The sequence below is a fragment of the Hypanus sabinus genome, chromosome 21, assembly GCF_030144855.1.
Source record: "Hypanus sabinus isolate sHypSab1 chromosome 21, sHypSab1.hap1, whole genome shotgun sequence".
NCBI classification, from domain to species: domain Eukaryota; kingdom Metazoa; phylum Chordata; class Chondrichthyes; order Myliobatiformes; family Dasyatidae; genus Hypanus; species Hypanus sabinus.
Genome location: NC_082726.1, coordinates 55,301,760 through 55,327,038, shown reverse-complemented (window position 1 = coordinate 55,327,038; position 25,279 = coordinate 55,301,760). Strand labels below are relative to the sequence as shown.

General features: G+C 42.0%; 1 protein-coding gene across 3 annotated transcripts in view; it reads left to right on the top strand.

Annotated features, from left to right (window-relative positions):
- Window positions 1-25,279, top strand: part of edc3 (enhancer of mRNA decapping 3 homolog (S. cerevisiae)) — a 138,465-nt gene that overhangs the window by 96,919 nt on the left and 16,267 nt on the right. For all 3 annotated transcript variants that reach the window (XM_059946578.1, XM_059946575.1, XM_059946576.1), the window contains 2 exons: window positions 18,372-18,525; window positions 20,642-20,859. In XM_059946578.1, coding sequence (XP_059802561.1) covers window positions 18,372-18,525; window positions 20,642-20,859 — 372 coding nt within the window. The remainder of the gene's footprint in view (window positions 1-18,371; window positions 18,526-20,641; window positions 20,860-25,279) is intronic.

The following is a 25,279-nucleotide window of genomic DNA, read 5'->3' as shown; positions in this document are numbered from 1 at the left end:
ATGATTGCAGAATGTAAATACTCCGAATTTATCATGTCGTGAGCTTGTTTGAACTCTCTCAAATTGGGGAAGTGAGACAATGTGCCTTTCTGTAAATCTCTGGCAAGCACTGTTAACTTGCACTCGAATGCCAAAACATCCTCCAACATGTGCAGGGCTGTGCGTCCTTTCCCCTGAAGAGCTGTGTTCAGTGTGTTCAGGTGCGCTGTCATGTCTACCATGAAGTGTAGCTTTTACAGCCACTCTGGCTGTTCCAGCTCAGGAAAGGTGAGACCTTTGCTGCCCAGGGAAGTTTTCACTTCTTCCAGACACACGACAAAGTGTTTCAGCACCTCCCCCGTTGACAGCCGCTGGACTTTGTTGTGCAGCAGGAGATCAGAATATGCGCTTTCCAGCTCGTCCAGTAACAAACGGAATTGACGGTGATTTAAACTTTTTGCCATTATTTTATTGACAATCTGAATGACAACATCCATTACTTCTGTGCATTCCGGAGGAAATGTTTGAGCGCACAGTGCCTCTTGGTGCAAGATGCAGTGAAATGTCAGCAGCTTTCTGTCCAGCGACTTCTGCAGTAAAGCCACAAATCTCTTGTGCACTCCTGTCATACTTGGTGCCCCATCAGTAGCTACTGACACTAGGTGGGTGGTCTTTATTACTTTGGCTCTTAAACAATTCAATACAGCCTCACAGATGTCCTCCCCCCGTGTTTGGCCTTTTAGAGGTATCAACTCAATCAGTTCTTCATGTGGCCCAGCAGAGTTTACATACCGGCAGAACAGCGCTATTTGTTCAATATCACCTTTGTCTTTAGAATCGTCACAGGCAATCGAGTAGGCCACAGCTTAATTGATGTCTTTACTGTACTGTCTTGTGATGTCTTCTGCCATTTTTATGGTTCTGTCTTTGACAGTCTTTGCAGAGAGGGGCATATCCCTGATTTTCTGCACAATTTCACTCTTGTTTTTCAAGTCCATGAATAGATGTTCTGAAATCTTAATGAAAGATTCTTTTATATCTTCACCATCTGTAAACTGCTTCCCGTGCCTGGCTATTTCCTGAGCGGCAACAAAACTCGCATATGTAGTTGATTTTCCAGACTTCATCCACTTCTTGAAATGATTTTTGCTCAGATCAACCTTCCGCATCAGTTCCGAAATGGCTTTTTTTCTCTCATCTCCATCCGGATATTTTTGAGCAAAGGCTGCGTGTTTATTCTGGAAATGTCTTGCGACTTTTAACTTTTTGTTGGTTGCTAGTTTCTCATTGCATATTAAGCATACCGGTAAACCAGTCTCGTCAGCAGTGAAAGCAAATGAATCTGCTCACGTATCATTAAACGTTCTGTTTTCTTCAGTCACATTTCTTTTTTTAGAATTCTCCATGGTTAGCCGACCTTGGATCGAAAAATTAAAGAAATCGCGCACTGGCGGGTGTCAGCCATTGGCAGTGGTGATGTATATTAATAGCGACAAAAAAACACGTCTTATTTAGATTGTACAAGATCACCATAATCTTCAAATTTAGAATTACATTTCAAAAACTAACAAACTAACATAAAATACATTTTAATTAAATACTCATCATTTATTTTCCAAAGCCACAGGGAGCCACAGCACAGAGATGAAAGAGACGCATGCGGCTCCAGAGCCATGGGTTGCCGACCCCTGGTGTAGGTGAATGGCTCCAAGGAGGAAGTGTTTGCACTGATGATTCAAGTCTGTTGATTCCATATTAGAGTGAACAGCAAGGCATAATGCATCCATAGCAGTCATTACCAGCACACAGACCATCTTATTCCTGGCAGTGAAGCTTACTGAGATCTTTTTCTGATTTGCCCTTCCAGGGTGTGCCCACTGCCTCGTACTTTAAACTAACCATCTGCTGTCCACTGTGTCTGTCTCATTTACAGCTGTTCTCTCATTGTCCAAGTTGAAGTTCCCAAACAAGAACAGCAGAGCCGTATTCAGATCAATTGCTGCTTACGCTGTTCACGCAGATCTAGAAATTCCACTTTGCCCTCTTCATATTATGGAATAGAATTTGCTTGTGCCTGGTTTCTGTACATTCAGGGTAACTATAGCACCCCAGCTGTTACACAGACATGACAGAGCAAACCTGGGTCTGATGCAGGGATTTGTCACAGAAAAAGTTTAGCAGCCTGAGAGGAAAAGATTCAAGGATGTGCTCAACAAAGCAGTATCCCCTCTGAATCTTGAGAAACAGGGGTCCCTGAATGCTTAAAGTGGAGAGGAAACTTTTTGAAATAACTTTGAGGACCTAAAGTTCATGCAGAAAGATTACAGAAACCAGGGAATGGAATGGAACTTGTACTGTTCGCATGTGCATATCAGGATAACAATACCTTAATATAATTCAGCTTCATTTATAGTTTTAAAAACAAATGAATATCAGAAATTGCATGTGCAGGTGTGTGCACCTGACATTATCCTGATGGATTAATGCTGTAAGTTCTACTAGATAAAACTGAAGTGCTCCAAATTTGTTGATCTCTGTAATGGATCATTCTTAACATTGGGAACAGTCCACTGAGTTGTGAGTTCATCCTACAGTATTCATGATGACATTTCAGATCCATTCCTTATCACAATCTTGCATTATTTTAAGTTTAGTGGTGAGGCTTTAATAAAGTTTAATAATGTAACTAGACTACAGTTTCATTCCTAATGGAAATTATTAGGCATTTCCTTATTCTGAATAACCTACATGGTGGATTGAATTTTAAATTAGAGCTATTTATTTTGAAAACACTTGGTGTTTTTTTTTGCTAAGAATGGGGTAAAATGCTTGTCTACCATAAATGCTTGATAAGGACATTGCATATAATGCTATCAAATACTAAAGACTTGGTTAACGTCTCATTGAAACAACAGACTACAAATGTTTACTGAAAAGCAGTGTGTTGCTAAGCATTTCAATTGAAATCATATTGAGATATCAAAGCTGACTAGGTATTAAAATGAAATTATTGGTTTGATTCATCACTTGACAAATCCACTGCATTGGTTGTTCCTGCTTTTTCAGTGATCATTAACGACACTTTTTCTTTTTTCCTTATATAGCAATGGGTATGTATGTAAATGAGTATGTATGGAAGGACAATGGAAGGAGGTTTTTGTTATACATTTCCTACTGATTTGCCACTTATTGTAGGTCAGTCTTTTATTATATTTAGTGTATAGTAGTTAATCATAGGAGTACCTTCATAATATTTTAATAAAGCAGATTATCATCTATGTCTCACAACTTCTGAGAATTTTTAAATGCTTGAGCCAATGGCACTTTGGAGAGCTTTCTCCTATGTTCTGTTGCCTTCCATTCAGAGCATTAAGCTTTGATCTTAGCTAGAAAGAACTTACTAAAGGCTCATCTTGGTTTGAATAGACCGTCTTTACAAATTGAAATACTCAAGGCATTGTCCCTTTTTCAAACCATTTTAATTAGGTAAATTGCCCTGTATTTCAATGCCCCATCTGTGAACAGCAGCATGGCGTTGCAGTGGCCTCAGATTTCCCTAATGGACTTCAGCCCAAAGTTAAGCATATTACCAGTCACCTAAGCTGCTACATGGAGAAACTTCTGAAGCAAGAATGTTTTTAAAATTTACAAAAATAATTTTTATTTGAATGAACTATTCATTCCTACAGGGAGGAATGGTAGAGTAGTGGTAGCTTTAAAGTGTGGATGATCACCGATCGGGGGCTTAAGGAGCTCTTGTCTGTCAGGAGTTTGTATGTTCTTCCTGTGACTGTGGGTGTTCTGGTTTACTCCCATATTCTAAAATATTAGGATTAGTGAACTGTAGGCATATTATGTTGGTGCTAGAAGCATGGCGAAACTTACAGCTGCCCCTGCTCCTTCACACTGTGTTGGTCATCAATGTAAAGCAACATATTTCACTATATTTCAAAGTTTTGATGCGCATGTGACAAATACAGATAATTTTTGAACTATTTGGTTACTTTGCAAAGTGGAGTGATCCAGAAGTTTTAAATTTGTCAGACTAAAGCCTGTTTCTGAGTCTACTGTGAATAACATGAAGGTGAATAGATTATTTTCACATGTTGTGTATCTGACCTCCAGAAGGTTTTGTGATGCTTTTACTTGGGAAAAGTAGAGCTTAAATTATAAGGTGACACAGGTTCAAGATTACTTTTTCTAAAATTTAAATAAATTCCTATTTTCTGCTTGCATTTATATTTGCAAATGGTGTTCCACAGTTCCTTTGATTAACAGAATCGAGTTTTTTGTGAGGCATGTTTCTTTGAGTTGTTGTACAGTGAAGATGTTTGCTGAGCAGTTTTGTTTAGGAAGCTTTAAAGCGGCAATAACTATACTACTTGTACTTAATTTGTCAGTAAAGTATGTTGTCACAGCTTAATGCCTTGAAACTTTTCCTACATCATTTCATGCCTTTTTGGCCTAGGGATTTTGCTGGGTGAAGTGTCTGTTTTTATTGACAGGATGTACAAAGCATTTAAAGTTTCAAGGGCCATTTTAAAATAATTAATTGCACATGCCACACCCAATGCAGTTCACTTCCACCCCTTACTTCCCAATGGTAAGTAGCTGCAGTACAGAGTTGCTCATCCTTTCCATGCTTCCAGCTCTACCACACAGATGTGGGAGATACAAGCCTTGGGACAGGAAGGGTTGCAACTCTGATATAAACACCTCTGGTGCAGCATTGACTTGACTTGGGCCATCAAACTAGCAGCTCTCTCCACGTTTTATATTTAGTGTATCGTATTAGTGACTTGGGCCATCACACTAGCATGTGCTTGTCCAATAATCTCCAGTCTGAACAAGTTACACTACACTAGCTCTAACCCTTTCAGTTATTTTGGGAAACTGAATTGTTGTGACCCTCTCATGCCAGTTTGTATGTGATGCTTATCGTATATTTTGCCATCCCTTGTATATAGCAGCTTGTAGTTAGCAAATTCTGCAGAGTTGTTTGAATGAAATACAACATAACTAAATCAGTACTTTGTAGCTGAAGTTTGAATAGAAGCCCTGGACTTTCACTGAATCCATTCAATTGATTTGAATTTCAAAAAAAATGCATGGTTTGGAATGTGAATCAAGAGCGCCACCTACTTTGACTTCTAGAGTAAACAGACTAATTTGCATTTTAGACCATTAGATACAGGAGCAGAATCAGGACAATCAACCTATTGAGTCTGCTCCACCATGTTCCTGTGTAGAGATATGGGTTTCTTGGGAGGTGATTCTAGAACAGAGGGCCTTGGTAGACAGTGCTGAAGAATTTAAATTGAGGTAAGGTGGAAGGGGTGTCCAGGGACGGATTAGCGATACCTCAGTAGGAAGGCAGGTCAGAGGAACTGAACCCCCTCTTATAGTCCCAGCTCACTCTCAGCTTGTTTCCACTATGGATTTTCACCAGATGTTGCCTTGTTTCTGATTTAAGCTTCCTTCGTCAATCTTAATAGTATGTATAATAGTTTGGATTTTTTTAGATATAAAATGCTAGACAAAGCCTATTAACTCTTCCAAACTTTTGCTTTGAATTATTTTAAAGAAAAGTTGTCAAGTTCACCTGAAGTCAAGCAATTCATTTTTGGCACAGTGCTGTTGGTATGTAAGTTGCCCAGTTATACTGCTATCCCAAAATACAAAAGACTCAAGTTTAAAAAGTGCTTTACAAACACATCAGAGCTGACCCATTTTGCCCAATTATGCAATTGCCATGGGTAAGGCAAAGCAACTTGATGTATTAGAAACTTTTCCTAGAACTTTCCCACTTTTGAAATTTTTAGTTTTGGTGCGTGTGGCCGGTATCTGTTTAACACCATAGTTGAAGGACAACATTGAACTAGGCACTTGGACAAATGTGTTTTCTGAGCAGTCAGTTTTGTATGTGTCCTCCATGCAGTTTTCTCCATTATTTCCATGCTTGAAGAAAATGCAACTGATTTATGTCAATGATTTCAAATTGACTGCAAAGGAAAAATACAAAATTGTGCTGTGCAGTGCTCTGATGTTTCCTTCAGGAAATGTGCATAAAAGTGAAGCTACTGGGTTAATAATCTAGAGTCTTGGACAAATAATTAAGAGACTAAATTAGTAGAGTGAAATTTGAATTTGTAAATTAATCTGGTTTTGAAAACCTAGCCATCTGCAATGGTGACAATTACAGTGCAAGTTCACCTTTATCCTTGGTGGTTGCAGTTTATTTGTGATTCCAGGGCCAGAGCTGCATAGTGATTTACCTATTTTGGATCAGTATTGTCTATTTCTGGTCACTTTAATGATGCAAGGCGAGAGTGCAGGAAAGATCTACTTCAATGAATCTAAAATAGAGAGCTTCAGCAAAGAAGTTTGGAGAGCTAATGGAGATGTGTATGATCCAGGTTGTTCAGATAAGTTAAGTAGAAAGCCATTCCTTTGGAATGATTTAAGGACTAGAAGCACAATATTGGAGTTTTGAGGGGTGGGGGAAGGTGTGGTATGTGGGAGAAGGTGCAAATCAGATACAAGGAATCCCCCTCCTCCCCATCAGTATAGTTATGATGTTACCTATAAAAGTGATAGAAACAGCTTTCAGAAATGAGTAATTTGCAGCTATGGGGACAAATATTGATGCAATTATAAAGAAGGTATGTTAGTGGCTATATTTTATGAGGAATTTGAGGAGATTTTTGTATGTCACTAAAGACTCCAGCAAATTTCTACAGAAGTACTGTGGAGAGGTTGCATCTGGCATAGAGGGGAAGATGCACAGGATCGGAAAAAGCTGCAGAGGGTTGTAAACTCAACCAGCTTTATTATGGATGTAGCCTCCCTAGTGTTGAGGACATGTACAAAAGGCGATATGTCAAAAAGCATTCTTCATTCTCCACCTCCCAGGACATGCCCCTTCTCATAACTACATCAAAGAGAAGGTATAGGAGCCCGAAGACACACACTCAACATTTTAGGATCAGCCTCTTCCCTTCTGTTAGATATCTGATTGGATAATGAATCAGCTCTTTATGTCACTACTTATTTTTTAATAATTTTTTAATTTATAGTTTTCAATGTTTTGCAATGTACTGCTGCCACAAATCAACTCATTTCACAATGTGTGTTAGTGATAATTAACCTAATTTTAATTCTGAAAATGTAGGGTGTGGGATATCTAGATTTGTTGTAGCAGAAACCAGCGTAAAGAGCTGAATGCAGTTCTGTGTATGTTGTAACAATTCTCTGACCATTAACTGCCTACTTAAATAACCAAGAAAACCAAATATTTTTATCAAAGAAACCCACTAAATAGCACTAAACAAAACTCATCTTAAAATTATATTGACTTACAGCATAGTCAACCAAATGTTATGAGAGTGGGGGTATAAGGTGAATCATTAATAGTCATTAAATAATAAATTTGCCTGTAGCACCCACATTGTATGTAACAAATAAATGTTCTGGTTTGAGCCATTCTAAAGCAACATGTCACCAGTCGTGCACTGCTTCATGCTGCAAGGAGATTAATTTATTGCGAAGAAATTTCCTGCTTGTTGTACACATTTGCTGTTAGCAGTATTTGCAACAGAGTATTAGCAGTAGATGCCTTCAATGATATCTGTTCCAAATGCGCTTTAGGCTTTAATGTCTCTGGGCCTTCAGACTTCATACAAAATGATTCGGATTCCTCCTGGGTGTTCTATAAGCCTGATCGTTCTTCAACTAGCATCATGATCGAGTGTCCAGAACTGCATTGTGCACCTTCTTTACTTTGACTAAACTCAAAAATGTTTGTTGGCCATGAGATGCTTTAGAATGTCCTCAGGCCACGAAAGATGTTCTGTAACAAGTCTTTTTCACTTTCAGTGTAGATGTTGCGGAATGCAGAGTGGAATATCACCAGCACATGTGCCCATGTGCAACTTCTTAAATATTTAAACTCATTTTCTTTCCCTGGCAATCAGGAAATAAAATTTTACCAGTTTTTGGTAGTAGCTGGAAAGTAGACTTTTTGGGATTTCTTCTCAGTTGCATATACCATGCTGAATGTTAGTATTCTCCTTGATCAATTTGGATTTTTTTGTTCCTTCTTAACAGAAACAGGATTGTTTTGGTCACTTCCCTTTACAAAATCAAGGTATATTTAAGTTAAAAGATGTAAAAGGTTCTGTATTCATTCAAAGCTATTTGATCTAAATGTTTCACTATTTAGCAGCTTCCATTTATGAAATATTGTAATATGTGCAGGAGAACACCATCAGAGCACCAGTTTTAATGCTCAGTGTTTGTTTTGTGATGTGTATATTCTGCCTTAATTTCAGAATCAAGTATGTTATCACTGACATGAAATTTGTTTTTTTGTGACGGCAGCATAGTGCAATATGCTATAAATATAAAATATACTATATAAAATATTTTATTTATTCTTATTTAGCGATATAGTGCAGAGTAGGCCCTTTTGGCTATTCAAGCCACTCTAGCCCAGCAGCCCCTGACAAACCCAATTAACACTAATCTAATCACAGGACATTTTAAAGGTACATCTTTGGACTGTGGGAGGGAACTGGAGCTCCTGGAGAAAACCCATGCTTTCTATCTAGAGGATGTTCAGAGACTCCTTACAGAACAATCCTGGAATTGAACTCCAGGGCGACTCGAGTTGTAACCGTGTTACGCTAACTGCTACTCTACCATGGTACTATAAATTACAATTTAAAAATATTTTTAAAAATACATAGTGAAAAAATGAGCAGAAATAATGATGTCATGGTCATGGGTTCCTGGGCCGTTCAGAATTTGATTGCTTATTTGCAAAAAGTAAGTATTGTCATCAATTCCTAAAAGCACTAGTTCAGCTTGTAGCTCACCTGCATGTAATGATTAAGTTCCTATTATACTGTTGCAGTTGATAAATTCAGTCTCTGATATTCTTTGCAGTCGGAGTGATTTTTTTTTTCACATGCATTTGTATATGGAACCTTAAATCTCAGGTTCAAATATTACTATTTCTTAAAATGTTCAGAATTCCAACACTCAGGTGATCGTAGAGTTGTAGACCACTACAGCACAGATCCTTGTCATATTCCTCTTGGTCCTCTTGTGTGACGGAAATGTTAAGAGCTTTTTCCCCAAAGAAAAGCATCCACGCTAACCAGTGTTGCGTGTTAAGAATTAAGAGCATTGTTCCTTGGCGACGCATGTTTACAAAATTGTGTGTTTTAGGCTTAAGTATACAGTAGCAGTTTCCTCATTCTTCATTGTTGCTCTGTAATTGGTATGTGCTGTGTCTGAGCTACTCATTCAGAATTTATTGAGAGGCATGCAAACAGGTTCTGGCAAAAAACATAAACTTGCCTGATGACTTTTGTTTAAAGTATGTGTATGTTTCGAGAGCCACCTGATTTGTTTTGATCCCTAAAAGCTAATAGATATCAGTCCTGTCATCTGTTGGTTACCTTTGTAAATAACAGATCATCGGAAAAGTATAAGTTACCATGGTAGAGTGAAATTATAAAGAAATGAGGTACTGTATAATAAGAGTTGACAGGTGCCTCAATACTATCTAAGGTTCATGGGATGTTGCCTTATAGGATATCAAATGAGTTGTATATAAGCTTTCTTGGCAGTGGTTTCAAGATTCAAGATTGTTTAATTTCATTTCCAGAAAACAAGTATAAAGGAGAATGAAATAATGTTACACCAGATACAATGCAGCACAAAAAACATGTTGAGATAAAGAACATAATAATAAAAAAAATGATAAATATAAGTAGTATTGTAGCGGTGTGCTACAAGCAGCGCTAAAATTACGACACGGAGTTGGTAACTGCAGTCGAAGGAAAAACTTTATTCGAAAACTTCAGCCTCACTTTTAAGCCTCTGTCAACCGGCCCCCCATGGCGAAGAGGCTCCAAAGCTCTGTGCTCGCAAACCCCCGTAGGCTATCTAATTGTGAGTCGGTTCGGATACGCTAGGAAATGAGGCGCTACATAACCCCCCCCCAGAACCGGCGATACACCCCCCAATGTCCACAGCCTGGGCCAGAACCTGCTTGGGAGGTCGGCCTCTGCGCCGAGGCGCCGGAAACTCGGCCGGTTGCGCCAGGTCCACATGGGCCGGCTTGAGGCGGTCCACCGTGAAAACCTCCTCCTTCCCCCCAACGTCCAGCACGAACGTGGACCCGTTGTTCCGGAGCACCGTAAACGGCCCCTCGTATGGCCGCTGCAGCGGTGGCCGATGCCCGCCCCTTCGTACAAACACAAACTTACAGTTCCGTAGGTCTTTGGGTACGCAGGTCGGGTGCCGCCCATGCTGTGAAGTGGGTATGGGGTATGGGGTATGGGTTACCGAGCTTCTCGCGAAGTCTGCCCAGGACTGCAGCGGGTTCTTCCTCTTGCCCCCTCGGGGCTGGTAGGAACTCCCCGGGGACGGCCAGGGGCGCGCCGTATACCAACTCGGCCGACGAGGCGTGCAGGTCGTCCTTGGGCGCTGTGCGGATGCCGAGAAGGACCCAGGGAAGCTCGTCCGCCCAGTTGGCTCCTCGCAGGCGGGCCATGAGGGCCGACTTCAGGTGACGGTGGAAACGCTCCACTAGCCCGTTCGACTGTGGGTGGTAGGCAGTGGTGTGGTGCAGCTGAGTCCCCAAAAGGCTGGCCATAGCTGACCACAGGCTGGAGGTGAACTGGGCGCCTCTGTCGGAGGTAATGTGGGCTGGTACACCAAAGCGGGATATCCAGGTGGCGAGCAGGGCTCGGGCGCAAGATTCGGAGGTGGTGTCGGTGAGCGGGACCGCCTCTGGCCATCTTGTGAACCGGTCCACGATAGTCAGGAGGTAACGCGCTCCGCGCGACACTGGCAGGGGGCCCACGATATCCACATGAATGTGGTCGAAACGCCGGTGGGCGGGATGGAACTGCTGCGGTGGGGCTTTGGTGTGCCGCTGAACCTTGGCCGTCTGGCAGTGCATGCACGTTCTGGCCCATTCACTGACCTGTTTGCGGAGACCGTGCCAAACGAACCTGCTGGAAACCAGCCGGACAGTTGTCCGGATGGAGGGATGCGCCAAGTTATGAATGGAGTCGAAAACACGTCGCCGCCAGGCTGCGGGGACGACCGGACGGGGCTGGTCGGTGGCGACGTCACAGAGTAGGGTCCTCTCACCTGGGCCCACGGGGAGGTCCTGGAGCTGCAAACCAGAGACTGCAGTCCTGTAACTCGGAATCTCCTCATCTACCTGCTGTGCCTCTGCCAGTGCCTCAAAGTCTACCCCTTGGGAAAGGGCATGAACGGTAGGGCGAGAGAGCGCATCCGCCACGACATTGTCCTTACCCGAGACGTGCCGGACATCCGTTGTGTATTCAGAGATGTAGGACAGGTGGCGTTGCTGGCGGGATGACCAGGGGTCGGATGCTTTCGTAAACGCAAAGGTAAGCGGTTTGTGGTCAGTGAACGCGGTGAAGGGCCGACCTTCTAGGAAGTACCTGAAATGCCGGATTGCCAGGTAGAGCGCCAACAGTTCCCGGTCAAAAGCACTGTACTTGAGCTCGGGTGGCCGCAGGTGTTTGCTGAAAAACGCCAGGGGTTGCCAGCGACCTGCGATGAGCTGCTCCAGCACCCCACCGACTGCCGTGTTTGATGCGTCCACTGTGAGGGCGGTAGGGGTGTCCATTCTGGGATGTACTAGCATTGCGGCGTCAGCCAAAGCTTCCTTCGTTTGAACGAAAGCGGCGGCGGACTCCTTGTCCCAGGTAATGTCCTTGCTCGGACCCGACATCAGGGCGAACAGGGGGCGCATGATCCGGGCAGCTGAAGGGAGGAAGCGGCGGTAGAAATTGACCATACCTACGAATTCCTGAAGGCCTTTGATCGTGGTGGGTCGGGGGAAGTGGCGGACCGCATCTACCTTAGCGGGCAGAGGGGCTGCCCCGTCTTTAGTAATCCTGTGGCCCAGGAAGTCAATGGTATCAAGTCCGAACTGGCATTTGGCAGGGTTGATTGTAAGACCGTACTCACTCAGTCGGGCGCAGAGTTGACGGAGGTGGGACAGATGCTCCTGACGACTGCCGCTGGCTATGAGGATGTCATCCAAATAGATGAACGCAAAGTCCAGGTCCCGTCCCACCGCGTCCATTAACCGCTGGAACGTCTGTGCGGCATTCTTCAGGCCGAACGGCATGCGGAGGAACTCGAAGAGGCCAAACGGGGTGATGAGAGCCGTTTTGGGGACGTCGTCAGGATGCATCGGGATTTGATGGTACCCTCGGACAAGGTCGACCTTGGAGAAGATCCGGGCGCCGTGCAGGTTTGCCGCAAAGTCCTGAATGTGCGGCACAGGGTAGCGGTCCGGTGTGGTAGCCTCGTTCAGCCTGCGGTAGTCGCCGCACGGTCTCCAGCCCCCCGTCGCTTTGGGCACCATGTGCAGGGGGGAAGCCCAGGGGCTGTCGGACCGCCGGATGATCCCCAATTCCTCCATTCTCTGGAACTCCTCCTTCGCCAGTCGGAGCTTGTCCGGGGGAAGCCGCCGAGCACGGGCATGGAGGGGTGGTCCCTGTGTCGGGATGTGGTGCTGTACGCCGTGCCTGGGCATGGCTGCTGTGAACTGCGGTGCCAGAACCGATGGGAACTCCGCCAGGACCCTGGTGAAGTCGTTGTCGGACAGCGTGATGGAGCCGAGGTGAGGGGCTGGCAACTGGGCCGCGCCCAGGGAGAACGTCTGAAAGGTCTCGGCGTGTACCAGTCTCTTCCTGGGCAGGTCAACCAGCAGGCTGTGAGCTCGCAAAAAATCCGCACCCAGAAGCGGTTGGGCTACGGCGGCCAGTGTGAAGTCCCACGTGAACTGGCTGGGGCCGAACAGTAGCTGCACCTGACGGGTGCCATAGGTCCTTACTGTGCTGCCATTCGCGGCCCTCAGGGGGGGACCCGGTGCCCTGCTGCGGGTGTCGTAACTCGTCGGAGGTAAAACGCTGATCTCAGCCCCAGTATCGACCAAAAACCGGCGTCCCGACCTTCTATCCCACACATACAGGAGGCTATCCCGATGGCCAGCTGCCGTAGCCATCAGCGGCGGCTGGCCCTGGCGTTTCCCGGGAACTTGCAGGGCGGGCGGCAACGGCGGGCTTCTGCGCCCCACCGCTGGTGGTAGAAGCACCAGTGGTCATTGGGCCGGGGGTTAGTGGGCTCTGCGGCCGGGCCTGGACTGGTTTGCTACCGGGAGCGTGGCTGGGAGATCTGTGCGATGGACGCCCCGCTCACCTTTTTGGCGTTCCACAGCAAGTCCGCCCGGGCTGCCACCTTCCGGGGGTCACTGAAATCCGCGTCGGACAGCAGCAGGCGTATGTCCTCGGGCAGCTGCTCCAGGAATGCCTGCTCAAACATGAGGCCTGTGTGTCCCTCGGCCAGAGACAACATCTCATTCATTAAAGCCGATGGAGGTCTGTCTCCCAAGCCATCCAGGTGCAGTAAACGGGCAGCCCGCTCGCGCCGTGAGAGTCCGAAAGTCCTGAGGAGCAGGGCTTTGAATTCCGTGTACTTGCCGTCTGCCGGGGGCGACTGTACGAACTCCGCGACCTGGGCAGCTGTGTCCTGGTCGAGGGAGCCCATCACGTAGTAGTAGCGGGTGTCTTCTGAGGTGATCCGGCGAACGTGGAATTGGGCTTCGGCTTGCTGGAACCATAGGTCCGGGCGCTGTGTCCAGAAACCCGGCAGTTTCAACGAAACCGCATGAACAGAGGCGGCGTCGGTCATTTCTGGTCCAAAAATCGTTTGGACCGTCGGGGTCACCAATTGTAGCGGTGTGCTACAAGCAGCGCTAAAATTACGACACGGAGTCGGTAACTGCAGTCGAAGGAAAAACTTTATTCGAAAACTTCAGCCTCACTTTTAAGCCTCTGTCAACCGGCCCCCCATGGCGAAGAGGCTCCAAAGCTCTGTGCTCGCAAACCCCCGTAGGCTATCTAATTGTGAGTCGGTTCGGATACGCTAGGAAATGAGGCGCTACAGTATGCTGTTTAATATACATAGATTGATTTATGTCCATAGAGTGTCATGGCACAGGACTGACTACATAAGGTGACTCTGACAGGAAATTATAAAGTAAAGGTGCTGGGGTGGGTTAGTGTTAGAGGTGTTGATCAGCTTTACTGTTTGGAGAAAAACTGTTTTTGGGACTAGTGGTCCTGGCATTGGGTGTCGGGGTGGAGGTGGGTAACTACCAAAGGAGGTGTGAGGTGCTTCTCGCTCCCCACTAGCCTGCAGGTCACCTTGGGCATAATCTGTTCTCCCCCCCCCCCCCCAAAAAAAAATCAAGGTCATGTGAAGCCATGGGAGGTGGATGGTCATATGAACATCTGCTGCTTATCGCAAGTCCTAGTTATGTGACCACTGATGCCAGGCAGACAATCTCTGAACAGTATTGATAATGACTGGGGTCACCAATCTTGTTTTAAAAAAAACTGCCTTGAAGAAGGCAATGGCAAACCACTTCTGAGAAAACTTTGCCAAGCACAGTCATGGTCATGGATAGACCATAAATGCCCATGTCGTACAACATGGCACATTATGATGATGATGGTCTCAGGGTGGATGCTATATAGCGTCCTCCCTGATGGCAGTGGGTTTTGCTTAATTTGGTTTTTGGAAATCCAGATGTCACCAATGGCATAATTGATTAATCACTCAGAATCTGAATTAGAATAAAATTTAATATCAGTGGCACATGAGGCTGCTTAACAAGTCCATGGAATTACTAGCATGGATAGAAGACAAAAGATTGGCTGACCGGCAGGAGGCAAAGAGTGGAAATAAAGGGTGCCTTTTCTGATTGGATGCTGGCGACTAGTGGTGTGCCACAGGTGTTGGTGTTGGGACTGCTTCTTTCACGTTATACGTCAGTGTCAATGACTTTGATGAAAGAAGGGCTAAGTTTACAGGCAATACAAAGATAGGTGGAGGGCAGGTAGTGTCAAGGAAGCAGGATGTCTGCAGAAAGACAAAGACAGATTGGGACAATAGGCAAAGAAGTGGCAGATGGAATATAGTGTAGGGAGGCGTATAGTTATGCACTTCAATAGAAGGAATAAGTATGTGGGCTATTTTCTAAATGGGGAAAAAATTCAAAAATAAAGCAGCAAAGGAACTTGGAATACAACTTGTGTTAAATTGCTGGAATTTCAATGTTTCAGATTTTTCAGGTGTTCTATTGAAATTAATTTCCTCTCTTACAATGATTCTCTTGCTAATGCACAGACCAGTTGAAAAAGTGTGGTATGTATTATTTTCACAGTGTAGAGTTCATAGGAGCCATTTGGTCCTTTCAATCATGGATAAAAATCCTCTTCATCCACCTGTTACAAAGTTCTGAGACCAATAAAATTTAACATTGAATATTGTGGCTTCAGAAAGTTGTGCTGATTAACTTATGTAAATTATAGTCCCCAGAACAGATGATTTCTGAAATAGTTAAGCACACAAGACTTTGTATTCAATCAGTAGACTGTTTGGTTTAATTTGTTAACATTTAATTTTCTTGGAATTTTCTCATCCATGTATGGAACAGTCACTCTCCCCAGCCAATGCTGCTGGCTGGAAATCTGAGTTACCGCCAGCCGCTTTAATATCCTGCAAGAGCAGCTCTCCTACTATCTTTTCTTTGTGTGTCTTTGTCTTGGGCTATAAGCTCCTATGGCTGTACCATAGTCGCCTCAGTAGTGACTGGGCAGGTTAACCCATATCCCAGTGATTGCAGCACTGATTTCTACATGTCTTTAAAGATAATCTGTGTTTGACACATATAGATCAAAACATACAGAGAAATATATCATTTGTGTCAATGGCCAACAGTCCAAGGAAATATTGAGGAGGAAGCATGTGTCACCATGCTTCTGGCTTGAACATAGGGTGGCTACAACTTACTAACCCTTAGTAACACATACAGCTGTGGAATGTGGGAAAAACTGTAGCACCTGGAGGAAACATGGGTCACAGGGAGAATATACAAAAACACACATACAATGCTGGTGGAACTCAGTAGGCCAGGCAGCATCTATGGAAAGGAGAATACAGTCGACATTTCGGACCGAGACCATTCATCAGGACTTAAAGATAGAGGCAGGAATTAAACCTCGATCGCTAGCACTGTAAAGCATTATATTTGCCTCTAAAGTATATGACAACAATTTCCTTCATTTTCTTCTTTCCTTCCCCACCCTGAAGATCCCAAGTAGTCTTAATTTTCCAAAATACAAATGAGAGGCATCTTTCCTGTGAGCTGTTTATAATAATGTACAGTTATATAATGGGATCATTAACACTGCTTTATAAGTAGCTTTAACTTTCCACTGAAGAGTTTTGGAGATATAATTTATAATGTATTTAGTTTTAATTTAGATTGACTGGATTCCCCAGTGACTCAGTTGCATAAGTATAACTTCTTAATTGTTCCTGAAGAATATGTCTGGATTTCACTACAAGCAGTTGCTCATGGAATACCTAAGAGTTTCAGGGAATGCACATTAATTTTATTGGTGTTCATTACTTGTTTGTCAGTTGTCAAGTAGAATTACAAGAAAAATAATTTTATTTATAAATCAGCTTGCTTTTTAACTTGCTCAAATAAAAGATACCTGAACTTACTTTAGGGTTACTTCAGTCTTGGTTTTTTAGATTGCACCTTTATATTTGGGAACCAGAAGGTACCTAACCACTTCCTGGCTTTTTTGCATTCTCTCTTATTGTTGTACCTGGTTAGTATTAATCGCATCTTTAAATCACGCATCAGAGAGGGAATTCGGGAATTCATAATTTTTAACATCTGTTTATCCCATCATCCTGCATTAAATATTCATCAGCTGGCTGCCTTCAATAAAATGTATTAAGCGGTCTTCTGTTGGCTTTCACCTCACTTAAAAGCTTATTTTGTCGACTGTAAAATGGCAGTTACCAACTTACTTGTATTCTTTAAGTTGTTGCAGCTTTTGTTTTATATAATGGGGGTAACATCATTTCAAATAACATTGTGCTTCACTTTATCAAATGCTTTTGTGTAGTCGATAAAACAAATGAACAAATCTTTTTGCACTTGAATAGCACGTTCTGATAATATCCTTAACATTAATATTGTTTCTGTACCTTAATTGATATAATTGTTGAAGAAAGTGCAAAAATGGGTCTATCAGTTGCAAAAAGACAAAGTACAGTGATATCGAAAAGAAGGAGAATCCTATCTGTAGGCTGAGAATAAACAGGGAAGACATAATACAAATACAGAACTTTTGCTGCTAGGTGACATCAGATGGCAGGTGCAATACGGACATCAAAAGAAGAATAGGAATGGCAAAAGACACCTTTATGAGAATGAAGAGTATACTGACCAACACTAAACTAGGCATGACAACCTGCCTCAGAGCATTGAAATGTTATGTTTATCTAGTTATGTTATATGGCTCAGAGTGTTGGACCATATCTAGTAACATGAAACGAATTGAAGCAGCAGAGATGTGGTTTTTGAGGAGTATGCAAAGAATATCATGGACGAAACGATTAACGAGGATGTCATGAACAGAGCAAGCACAAAAAGAGAAATAATGTATGAGATGAAAAGGCAATATAACTTCATTGGACATGTGATTAGGAAAGAGGAGATAGAATGCACGGTAATTATGGGAAAGATTGAAGGGAAGAAAGCAAGAGGAAGGCAAAGACAAATGATGATGGAGACAGCAACCAGAGAACTGAAAATGAATACCAATGGATTGATCCACTTGACCCGAAACAGGAGTGTGTGGGCCATGGCAGTCAAAGCTCAAACTGGGCATGGCACCTGATGATGATGATGGTATCGTCATCAGATATATCAACTCTGCTCTATAGCCACTGAAGAAAATCTCCATACTTGGAGAACCTAGTTGCAATTTTTCCAAGGTTTAAACAGGTATGTAATGCAGTCTTCAGTGAGAAGTGCATGGATTTTTGTGAGAGTAGTTAATATTGGATTGTTCAGTTTAGATTTCCTTTTATTTACTAAGAGTAACATATTTTTGGTATAATGTTTGGATATGGGTGCATTGACAGCATTTACCATGTCTCCCTTACGGCAACTTGCTATGACAATTCAGATGCCTGTTGTTCTGTTGTGCTACTCTGGGATTGGAATCATTATACAAGCTGTATCGTACCAGCTTCACATTACTAAAAAATATTAGTGAAATAGTTCACTATGATAGCTTCATTTTCACTTTTGCAACTAGTTAAACTGAACATATATTGTACATTGGGTTTGAGCTCACATTTTCTTTCTTGGTTAGTTGGCGAAAGGGCCAAATAAGCTAGCACTGCAATTGTTTTGGATTTTTTCCATATTTGATAGCTGGTTTTCTTTTGCATTACAGATTCAGGGTTGGTTGTTCCTAGTATTTCTTATGACTTGCACAAAAGGTTGCTGGCAACTGCAGAACGGCATGGCCTATCGTTGGAACGCAGATTGGAAATGATTGGTGTATGTGCCAGCCAGATGACACTAACTCTTCTTGGTGGGCCGAACAGGTACCTTTTGTGTTAATGTTGATCATTGTGCCTTATGTTTCAAAAGGATTTACTGGTTGCCACTTCATTCATCTTATTTCCCCAGTAATTTTGCTTTCAAGAAATGGATTATTTTAGGTTTTCAAACATCATTATTGAACTTCACTTCTCCTCCCCCACCCCCCAGGGTTGAAGGATCCAGAACTCGAGTCCATAGGTTTAAAGTAAAGAGGGTAAAGATTAATAAGGAACCAAGGGGCAACATTTTCACCAGAGGAAGGTTGATTTGTTCAGTGAACCACAAGAGAAAGTGGTTGAGACAGGTATGAGCAAATGGGTCCAGCTTAGATAAGAATCTTGTCTGACTTGGGCCGGTTGGGCCAGAGAGCCTGTTTCTGTGCAGGGTTACTGCAATGGCATAGGCAGTGGATGATCTTATACTTTTATCGTGTGTCTAATCTGAGCTGGTTTGAAACTTGAGCAAAGTGGTTTCTAAACTTTTAACCCTTTCAGAGGAAAAGATCCAAAGATGAGACACTTCTAATCCAATTTTCCCTATCTTTTAGCACCATTTAGCTGAACTTGTATTCAATCCCATGTTTCACATTCATGGAAGCACTCCTTTTTTAAACCGTTTGCCCTCTTCAGCATCTGGTGCATGCCTTCATTCTGTAGGTTTGAAGAGCAAAGTACGGTTACTCAAATCAATGTTTGTTTGCGTAGTGTAAAACTTTACCACTGTTTGTAACTTATGTCCTCTATCAAACTAAACATGGCATCATCATCAGAGTGAGGACTTGAAAGTATTAACTCCAATATTAATGTACAAAAGGATATTGGAGTACAAGTCCATAGCTCCCTGCAAAGGGAGCATGTTCATGGGGTCGTAAAGAAGGTGTTTGTAAAGGCACTAAGTTCAAGAAGTGGGTGATCCATTGTAGCTTTTATTTAAAAAAAACTCTGTTTAGGCCACAGCTGGAATATTTCCATAGGTTTTCATTACCCTTTTTAGAGGAAGTATGTTGCGGGTGTGGAGAGGCTTCAGAAGAGGTTTACAAGGATGTTGCCTGGGTGTAGAGGGTATGTGCCTGGAATGCACTGCTAGGGGTGGTGATGGAAGTGGAGAGGATAGAAGCTTCTAAGATTCTCTTAGATTGGCATATGCAGAGAGTGCTGAAATATGGACTACTTGCAGACAGAAGGAATTAGATGTCATAAATAAGAGATTCTGCAGATGCTGGAAATCCAGAGTAACACTAACACGCACAAGGACACACACCCACTCACCCACCAAGTCAGGCAGCATGGATGGAGAGGAATAAAGAGCTGATATTTTGGGCCAAGAACCTTCATCAGGAATTAGGTGTCACTGCCTTGGTTAATACAACTCAACATTGTGGGCCAAGGGGCTTGTGCCTGTTCTGTACTGTTGTATTTTCTGTGTTTAATATTTTAGACTTGAGAAGTAAACTGGATTAGATCTGGGAAAATGTAATAGGACATGAATTTGGATTCCATGGTCATGACAGAGACTTGTGGATACCAATTGTTACCATTCTGTCCTATCCATGGAACAAGCTAATTTTGTCAGGTTTCAAAGGTTTCAGTAAACATGTAGAAGATTAAATTTTAAGTCCCCCAAAATTTACCAGGGTCATCAGATAACATTCAGAACTGAATACCCTGGAATGTTCATCAGCGTTCAAATGATGCAATCTCAACAGACTATATATCTGGGATATATATATATATATTAAAAAAAGAGGGAGAGGGAGAGAGAGAGAATATTAGATATATATAGATAATTTCATTGGCACATTTTTTCAATTATATTGTGCATGAATTTGTTTTATAATCAGTAATATTGATACCTTCATTATTTACTGCACATTTCTTTCACATTGGCATCTAAAGCTGCTGTGAAAATCTTCAAATATTTTTGTTTGTCACTTTGATTCATACAGCTGGCCAGTAGGTTGCTAGGACCTGGGGATTTGTGATGTATTACGAATTAGCAACTGACAAGATATGAAGTAGAATGGAAGTCTGATGTGATGTCATGCTTGTAGAGTGCATTTCAATTGAAAGTCAGATTATCTTGATCTAAACATACATCAGGCTATTTTTTGTTTTCAAGGTTAAATCCCAAGAATGTCCACCAAAGACCGACAGTCGCATTGCTGTGTGGACCACATGTAAAGGGAGCTCAAGGAATCAGCTGCGGCCGCCATCTTGCCAATCATGAAGTACAAATTATTTTATTCTTGCCCAACTTTGTGAAGATGCTGGAATGTATCACTACTGAACTTCAACTTTTTAGCAAGACTGATGGCAAACAAGTGGCCAGTGTAAAAGGTATCTGATTTTCCACGCTGTTAGTCCTAATACTTAGTCCTTTTGTTTGTTGTAGGACTCGTGGAACCTTTATTAGTGTAAATTTACTTAATTTAAGGCAATTCTCAGAAGGCAGGTGTGGATTTCAATCTTTAACAAAGTAAGTTAGCACCTAAGACTAGACCTTTAAATTTCTCCAGTGTGAATTCAGAGATAATGAGATTAGCTTTGTTTGTCATTGAACATTCCATGAAGTATATCTTTTTCATCAACAACTAGCACATTTGAGATTTGCTTGGGGAAGTCCACAAGCATTGCCAGCACTGACATAGCATGCCTGCAGCATACTAACCCTAACTTCTGCATTTTTGGAATGTGACGGGAGAAACAGAGTACCCAAGGGAAACCTATGCAATCACAGGAGAAGTTCAAGCTGCTTCCAGACAGCGGGAGGAATTAAACCCTGATCTTACAGCTAGTGTTGAAAACCAGTTATGCAAATTGCTATACTACTGGACTGCCCACTAATCAGATTTCCTCTCAAATTTCTGCTGGAATTGAGCTGATAAGGTTTTAAATGTGTAATTGCCATTTTAAAAGAACTGATTAGAGCATGAATTAAATATAATGTACTTCCAAGTATTTGTTAGGGCGAAGGTATAACAGTACATCCTTACTTCTGAATCAGGTAACAATATGTCAAGGCTTACTCAAGGACCAGAACATACAATGGAGGTTGTTATTTCATTGGAGCACTGTGGTAGTGTTGCACTGTTGGAGATACCGCATTAGGATAAATGCAATTAGGTGACTGCAATCAAAGACCAGCAAATTGTCTGGCAGCAGGCACGTTCCATTGTAAGCAGCCCAACAAAGAGAAGGATGAGCTGCAAATCAAACACACCAGAAATTCTGCAGATGCTGGAAGTCTTGTGCAATACACAAAGCAATGAAGGAGCTCAGCAAGTTAGGTAGCGTCTATGGGGAAGTCTTGCTGAACTGTTTTGGTGGCCTGAGACCCTCCATAGATGCGATAACTATTGCAGAGAATGAACTGGTTGTTTCTTTGGAAGAACCCAAGTGTTGTTTACAGAGAATTTTAAAATCAATAGCTTTCCTAACAATGAAAGTGAACAAACAGATTTTCACGTCCTGCTCTGATTGAGTCACTGTACAGATTACCCTAGTTCCTGCTGAACTTTGTGACTTTACTGGAGTAGATCACTTCCAAGCTTCAGTGGCCTTGCTCATTTCATTCTCCCTCAAGCATGTCATCCAAAGCCGTTCTTATCCTAACTTTCACCAAGTCCTGTTCACCGGGACTTATGGGAATTGAAACAGAAATTCAGTGTTCTGCATGACCTTCTGTTAATGAGAGAATGAAATGGAGGTTGGCCATGAACATAGTGAAGTAAAGTCCAGAATTAATGAGGATGTAGTTTTGAATCAAAGGACAAGGCCAGTGCTATTATCATTCTAGACTTGTGGAGATACTATTTCTTTCTTTCTTTCTTTTTCCGTCTTTTTATTATCATTATTAATAACAACAAAATAAAATTGGTACATAGATAATGGGATTACAAACGTACATATTTCAACTAACTATAAAAGAATACAAAAACAATGATTACAGTATAAATGAGTATTCCTACATCATAAATGATACAATATACAAATAAACAAGGCAAACCTAGGTGCATCATAATATAGAATGAAAAAAAGAAAAAGGAAACAAAAAAAATTATTATGCAAAGAAACTAATCTAAAATCTAATAACTAATAGAGGAAAAAAAACAAAAAAAAGAAAAAAATAAATAAGAGAAAAAAAGGACTGTTTATAATATCTCACAAAAATACAAAATCATCAGTGTCATCAACTCCGATCCTCTCGACATATATGAAAACAAAACTGGAAAATCAAATAGGCTTGGAACAGGGTCATATTACATCATATGAAAATATTGAATAAATGGTCTCCATATCTTTTCAAATTTAGTAGAAGTGTCAAATACACCACTTCTAATTTTTTCTAAATTCAAACATAACATAGTTTGAGAAAACTAATGAAATACAGTAGGAGGATTAATTTCCTTCCAATTCAACAAAATAGATCTTCTAGCCATTAGTGTAAGAAATGCAATCATTCGACAAGTGGAAGAAGATAAATGTAGTGAGTCCATCATTGGTAAACCAAAGATTGCGGTAATAGGATGGGGTTGTAAATCAATGTTCAATACCACAGAGATAATATCAAAAATATCTTTCCAATTTTTTTTTCAAAAGCGGACCCGACCAGGACATATGAGTTAAAGATATGAGTTTCAGATTGACATCTATCACAAATAGGATTTATATAGGAATAAAAATGAGCCAATTTATCCTTGGACATATGTGCCCTGTGCACAACCTTAAACTGTATTAGTGAATGTTTGGCACATATAGATGATGTATTAACTAATTGAAGAATTTTATCCCAATTCTCAATAGGAATAATGTTAAGCTCTCTTTCCCAATCATTTTTTGTTTTATAAAGGGGCTCTGAACGTATCTTCATAATTATACTATTTCTAGTATTTTCACCCATAAAGGGTTATCTGGCCAATGGCCTGTGGAGGAACAATTTGAAGGGATTATATTCCAGGGATTTGGTTTGGGGAGGCTGGAAAATAGGAAGGTAACTAACAAAATGTTTCATAAATTGAGGGGTATAGATAGGGTAAGTGCAACGAGGTTTTTTTCTGCCTGCAGTTGGGTGAGACTAGAATCAGAGGTCATGTGTTTAAGGGTGAAAGGTAAAATGTTCAAGGGGAAATGCCACTCAGAGGGTGGTGCGAATGTGGAATGAGCTGCCAGTGGATGTGTGGATCTAAGTTTGGTTTGAGCATTTAAGAGATGCTTGGACAGGTACGTGAATGGGTGAGGTATGGAGTGCTATAGTCCAGGTGCAGATTGGTGGGACTAGGCAGAATAACAGTTTGATATCGACTAAGTGGGCCAAAGGGCCTGTTTCTGTATTGTAGTGCTCTGTGACTCCAGTATAATCTTACAAACTCATCAAATAATAGTGAATTTACCTCTGATATCTTACATTTTGAGTATGTAAGCATCCAGCAGTGGAACAATTACAAACATAGAAAACGCACAGCATAATACAGGTCCTTCGGCCCACAATACTGTGCCAAACGTCCTTTGGAAATTACCATAGAGCTTTATTTTTCTAAGTTCCACGTACCTATGCAGGAGTCTCTTAAAAGACCCTATTGTATCTGCCTCTGCCACTGTTGCCGGCAGCTCCATGCACTCACTACTCTCTGCGTTTTTTAAAAAAAAACCTTACTCCTGACATCTCCTCTGTACCTACTTCCAAGCACCTTAAAACTAGGCCTTCTTGTGCTAGCCATTTCAGCCCTGGGAAAAAGCCTCTGCGTATCCACACGATCAATACCTCATCATCTTATACACCAGTTTTACAATGAGCTTGAAAAAATTCTGATTAGTTATAGATGTGTGGTTTTAACCAAAGTAAAACACTGCATTTGTTAAGTTTGTTGGCCTTGGTTCTGTGGAAATAGTTTCAGGAGTTTACTGTGTAGGAACAAAATAATTTTAAGTTGTGCTTGTACTGCTTTCTCACACTTTAAGTTTGCATAGTTCTGCCCTTCAATATATTATCTTAGCAATACACACCTCAAATGCTTGTGCTTCATCACATCCCAGCTTCTCACTTCTTTCGTCTTCCCCCTTCAGCTGGCTTCACTTTTCATTTTTCAATGTGAACTCCTTCCCCTTCTCCCTTCTTCCATTCCCCACGCTGGCTTCCCTCTTACCTCTTATCATCTGCCCATCTCCTCCTTATGGAACCCCTTCTCCTTCTGTTTCTCCCATAGTGCAGTCTCCTCTCCCATTAGATTCCTCCTTTAGCCCTTTACCTTTTCCACCTATCACCTCCCAATTTCTTAAATTCCGCACCTCTACCCACCTGGTTTCGCCTACCACCTAGCTGTACTCCTTCCTCTCTCCCTGCATTCCATCCTTATTCTGGCTTCTTCCCCTTCCTTTTCAGTCCCGAGGAAGAGTCTTGAAGCACTGTCTCTTTATTCCTCTCCACAGATGCAGCTGATCTGCTGAGTTCCTCCAGCTTTTTGTGTGCACTCTGTATTTCTAGCATCTGCAGAATCTTGTGTGTTTATAATGTATGTGCTTCTCGCATTTTGACCCTTTACTCATCTTCAAACTTTAATTAGTAATGAATGACTGTGCTGTCAGTTTACGGAGCTCTATGTCCTTTCAATATTGCCTTCTTACTTTTCCTCCTCCATTAAATCCTTATAGAATTTGCAGTTTCTATACTTTTGGTCACCTAACCACTGTTTCTAATATATTGGCATTGTCAACTTTTGGTTCCAGTCAACTTTTCCATGCCCCCTCTCTAAAAACCTTC